Here is a 5296-nt window from a genome sequence, read left to right on the forward strand (position 1 = left end):
AAAGATCTACCTGCCTCTGCCTCCTGAGTGCTGGGATTAAAGGCGTTCACCTCTGCGGCCTGGCAAAAGAAATCTTAAAAAATGAGTTTTAAGAATTTATGTTCTTAAAGGCCAGGCAGGGCAGGTAGATCTCTGTGAGTTCAACTAACCTGGTCCACAGAGCAAGTTCCAAGACAGCCAGAGCTACATAGAGAAACCCTGTCTCAAAAAAAAAAAATAAAACTTTTATTTTTAACATGTGAACTGTGTGTATATCTGTGTGGGTGCATGTCATGTGTGTGTGGATGCCTACAGAAACCAGAGGTGTCAGATCCCCTGGAGCTGGAGTTACAGGCTGTTGGGGTTGCCGGGAATCCAATTTAGGACCTCTGGAAGAGCGATATACTTTCTTAACTGATTAGCCATCTCTCTAGCCCTTTTCAACATGATCCACATACAGCAACTATTACTTCAAATTTGCATCATATACTCAAGACAACTTCCTAGCACAGGCCCTCAGGCAGCTCTGGCAGGGAGGCAGGAGGAAGGAGGCAGCCTGCTGGCCGCTGTGAACATGGGAAGAGTTCCCTCAGACAGAAGTGACAAGTGTTTACTACAGCATCTTCTCACATTTCTCTGCTGAGATTTCCTCTTGCGATTTTGTAGTTCTTTGTAGTCTGGATATTAATTGCTCGTTATAAATGCTGCAACTAGTTCATCCAAATCTGTTGCTTGCTTCTAATTTTAGCCATGAGATTTGCCAATCTTTTCTGTAGAGGAAAAATATTATTTTCCTGCTTTGCGTATGAAAAAAGAACACATACATGCTTCATCATTTATAAAGACATGTGTAGATACATTATGTATATATACATATATGTGTGTGCATATGTATATGTGTACATACATATATGTGCATGTATATAAGTCATTTCTTGTATTTTGGCATTACAGGCAAACATCTTGCCAGTCTTATTAATAATTCAAAGTCTGTAATGTGTCTGTAGTGATTGTCCCCACTCGCTCCGTGGTTGTTGATCACACTATTATTAACGCTTTGCCCTCATGTGTTTGTGACCCCGACTTGCGTGTTCACCACGCTTATTTGGTCTTCAACTTTTGTTGTGATGAACAAGACAGGCCAGCGGGCTGCAGTTCTCTAGAGAGCCTGACAGATCAATCCTGTTTCCCAGCTAAGACTTAAGGACAGAATAACTTCTTCAAGCAGGCACACCTGTACATAGCAAAGCCAGGCTGCTAACAGGCAGGGCAGGCCAAAGCCTGCTGTTTCCCCAGCATCACTGCTGGCCCGAGGCCTTCCCCAAGCTAGCCAGCCCCAGTGACCAGACAGATCGTGGGCAGTTAGCATAGTTCTCTCCTTTTTACTCTAAAAAGAAAGTTGACAACAGTAAGCTGCACACTGCCCAGTGTTCCAGGTCCCCATGACCCCACCCCACCAGGTCATGCCACACCCCTCCAACACCGTTCTTTCCCCTTCCCTGAAACCCTAGATGAGAATCCCTGAGGCTGTGGCTCTCTCAATCCCAGACCTGGGCAGCTTGAGGCACTGGAGAAATAAGTTAAGGGGAGGGAGCTCCTAGCCGACGGTCTTGGTCTTGTTGAGCTCTGTCTCACAGGCCCAACGGTAGGGCCTCCTGCAGACGTCATCATTCCAGCGGCCATCGTTGGTGAGGTGGGCACAGTCCTCACCTCCTCCAAGCCCATGCCCGTACCAGTCATCCGGCTGCCCTGGTCTCCAGTTCCTACAGACAAAAGACAAATCAGACTCTCAGCCATGTTCCGAGAAGAGCTCCAGCCTTAGAGACACAGGCTGGGAAGGCAGGGTGCCCCCACCCAGAAGGCAGACACTCACTTGAAGTTCGTCTCGTAGTCCGTCCCATCCACCCATCGCCAGGGCCCGCTCTGGTCGGTTAGGCCAATCCAAGTGTTTACGGGGCCCATGTGGTGCTGGACAAATTTCTGAGGAAAGAAACAGAGCCGGTGGCCTCTTCCTTCCACCATCCGGCATCCCAGAAGAACCCACTGTGACCCACCTGCTTGTCCCAGGAGGTCACCACCACCAGGTGGGCATTCTCCAGCTGGCAGTACTTGTCTGCCTCAGCCCAGGGCCTGGCGGAGCTGGAGAACCAGTAGCAGCTGCCTTCGTACTCCACCCAGTTGATGGGGCAGCAGGTCCTGTCAGAGCCTGAGGGGGTGGGGAGGGCAGTAAAGGGCTCAGATGCTACCGTGGATGGGGGGGGGGCAAGAAAGTGGGCTGGTAACCGGGCCCCTCACCGTTGCCCTGAAGGGCCGCCATCTGACAGCTCAGGCTGCGCAGGTCAGACACTAACTGCTTCACGTGCAACAGCAAGCTGGAGTGGTCTGGGGAAGCAGAGGACAGAAGGGAGGGGGGGAACAACCAATCAGCACAGACCCTCTGGCCATGGCTTTTATCTGGGCAGAAAGACCAGCAACCCTTCCCCCATGCCCTTCTCCCTCACCTTTCCCCTCCCTCCCTCCCCCTTGCCTCCCCCTCCCCCATCACCTCTCCCCCTCATCCTAACCTCTCCCCTCCCTCTCTTTCACCCTTCCCTCCCCATCACCTCTCCCCCTCATCCTAACCTCTCCCCTCCCTCTCTTTCACCCTTCCCTCCCCATCACCTCTCCCCCTCATCCCAACCCCTCCCCCCTCTCTCACTCTCACCCCCTCCCTCTCTCTCACCCTCACTTCCTCTTCCCTCTCCCTCCCCCCTCCACCTTCACTCAGATCCTGTTGCTGTTTCTCCAGCTGTGACTCCAGTTGCTTCATCTTTCTTCCCACGCTAGCTCCTAGAGGAGAAACGTGTTGAGTGTTCTGATAGCAGCACCATCCCTCAGCCCCACCCCAGGCCCCAGACCCCGCCCCCCTCACCCTGGGTGCCTAGGACCTTGACCTGGTCCTCAGTGCTCACAGTGAAGTTGCTGAAATTCTGCTTTAGAGCCAGGAGGTCGCCCCGGAGTTGGGAGTCTAGGCAAGAGAGGATGCAGATATGAAAAAAAAAAAAAGTTGTCTGTGCCCACCCACCACTGCCTACAAGTTGCCCCCTTTCTCTGTCCAGCCCTGGCCACCCACTTTGGGATGCGATCACAGAGACAACCACCAGCAACGGGAGGCTGAGGCCCAAGGAGAGCAGGAGGAGGCGGGATCCAGAGCAGAGACGATGCAGGAGCGGTGGAGTGGGAGGCGGCCCTGAAAGAGGAGTCAGGAATTCACCAGCCCAGGCCAACCCCGTGTAGATCCCGTGGTCCTAGGAAGAGCGCACACTAAGCTCTCCAATAAACTAAGAGAAACCATATATATTAAGAAATGTGGGTAGTGGGTAACTCTGCAGGACCGGAAGCAACTAAGATGGGGAAGAAAATGGGTTATCTCGAAAGTGCAAAGCTTTGACCTGCCCTAGCGTTGCGAAGGTCCTGAATCTCTGCTGCCACCTCGTGGCACGATAATGCCATTGCAGGCAATGAGCTGCTGTCTGTACCTGGGGAGTCTCTGCTCCACCAAAGTGTGGAAAAGGTGGGTTTCTCCCTCTCTCGGTGAATCCTGTGCAGTTTGGGCTGCATGCGGGGAGAGATGAGTCTCTCCCGCGAAGGGAGAAAATGACACTTAGCCCTGTCAGTTAGAGTGTGGGGTCTTCTCCCCTTCCCCTCCCCAGGGCTCCTTCCTGCATAGAAGCACACTGCCCAGCTGGAATACCTCAAGAGTTCTGACCTTGTTCTGCTTACACACAACAGTCCTGAGCAGAGGACGAAGAAGTGGGGAGACGGGTTTGTTTTAAATGCAGAGACCCTCAACCTAGCCCCCTAGGCCAAGCTGGTCCTGGCCACCCCAACCACCACATACATGCCGTCAAAACTGAAGAGGACAAGGGACCTAGCTTCAGAAGGGACTGACAACAAACCCATATTCCCAGCCTTCATTCAGTAGAATTCACCCACTGCCTGGGCTCTTGAGAAGTACGAGACCTGGAGAGGAAGCTTGGGCAACTGCGATGGAGAAGGACTCCAACCCTGTGCCCTGTACCCTGCTCCCCAGTCACTCCCCCAGTGACTCAACCACTATTTTCTGAGTGCATGGGCCAGAGCTAGGGGTCACCAGGGAAAGCAGGAGGGACAGAGTCATGGACGCTCTTAGGTGGGGAGCACCCTCACCTCTCTGGAGTTGGTGATGGTCATTTTCCTCGTTGTCCAGGTGCTGGAGATCTTGGTAATCCTTTGTCATCTTAGCACTAGAGTAGGACCTAGGACAGCCAGGATTAGAGCCCAGGCTGGGGCTAATAGGCCCGGAACTGGAAGAAGCCCAGTCTCGTCTACATCTGACTGGGTGTCCTCCAGGAGAACAGCACCTTCCTTCTTCCCACCATCTGCTCCCAAGCCTGAAATCCAAAAATCTACCCTCTAGCTGGGCATGGTGGTATATGCTTTAATCCCAGCGCTTGGGAAGTGTACTCGGGTGGATCTCTGAGTTCAAGGCCAGCCTGGTATACACGGCTAGTTTCAGGCCAGCCAAGGCTACATCCTAAGAAAAATCTATGCCCGCCTATTGACACACACACACACACACACACACACACACACACACGAGGACCCCTCCACTCTCTCACTTGCCCGCCTCCCGCATTTTCTCAGCCCGCTTTACTTACTGAAGTTCCGTTTCTCAACACCACTCAGAACTCAAGTTAAGGAGGGGGCTGAAGCCTGAGAACCAGGTGGACAGCCCTGAACAATGGGACAGGAGGGGACAGGGTCCATCCAAGGGTCCTGTGTGTCCAGCTGTCTGTGTGTCTGAGCACGCTGAACCTGGCATCACCAATGCCAGGACTTTGGACCTTAAACAGAGGTGGAAATAGATTAGGAACTGGGGAGGTGTTTGGGTGGAAGGAAGGCCTGGGTAACCTCTGTTCTGTTTTTCAGAGAAGGGGAGTCTCCTGACCGCCCCCCTCACACACACACACACACACACACACACACACACACACACACACAGAAAACACGCAGGTGCACTTGTTACGCCCCACCTCAATACTCTTTACATTTTTATGGGAGACAGGACTAAAAAGGCCAGGGAGGCCTTTGTTGTTTCCTCTCAGGGCCCTCCCCCTTTCAGTTCTGAATTTCCCAGAATCGTCCCTATCTCCAAATATCTCTGGCCAGGATCAGAGCCACCAACTGATCCCCTGCTCTTGCCCAATCCTGCCCTGTAACCTTGGCATTATAATTGCAGTCTGTAGATTGTTGGGGGCTCAGCACCTGGCTTCCCAGTCCTAGCCTGACCCACTCA

General features: G+C 52.8%; 1 protein-coding gene across 1 annotated transcript; it reads right to left on the reverse strand.

Annotated features, from left to right (window-relative positions):
- Positions 1-1334: 1334 nt before the first annotated feature.
- On the reverse strand, positions 1335-4831 carry Asgr1 (asialoglycoprotein receptor 1). Its single transcript, XM_005349713.2, has 9 exons — positions 4659-4831; positions 4168-4256; positions 3092-3208; positions 2891-2986; positions 2737-2808; positions 2275-2361; positions 2034-2185; positions 1853-1959; positions 1335-1742 (listed from the first exon to the last, which is right to left on the reverse strand). Exons 2-9 carry the CDS (start codon positions 4235-4237, stop codon positions 1577-1579), a joined length of 867 nt encoding a protein of 288 aa, XP_005349770.1. The 5' UTR covers positions 4238-4256; positions 4659-4831; the 3' UTR covers positions 1335-1576.
- Between the last annotated feature and the right edge of the window lie 465 nt (positions 4832-5296).

The sequence above is a fragment of the Microtus ochrogaster genome, chromosome 7 (genome assembly GCF_000317375.1).
Source record: "Microtus ochrogaster isolate Prairie Vole_2 chromosome 7, MicOch1.0, whole genome shotgun sequence".
NCBI classification, from domain to species: Eukaryota; Metazoa; Chordata; class Mammalia; order Rodentia; family Cricetidae; genus Microtus; species Microtus ochrogaster.

Bases quoted from the DNA above. Each gene is read 5' to 3' on its own strand.
- Asgr1 (XM_005349713.2), bottom strand. From the start codon at position 4,237: ATGACAAAGGATTACCAAGATCTCCAGCACCTGGACAACGAGGAAAAT. The intron at 2,362-2,736 runs GTGGAGGGGGGA...CTGCTTCCCCAG, and splicing joins GCAACAGGATCTGAGTGAAG to ACCACTCCAGCTTGCTGTTG. The intron at 1,743-1,852 runs GTGAGTGTCTGC...TTTTGTCTGTAG, and splicing joins GACTACGAGACGAACTTCAA to GAACTGGAGACCAGGGCAGC.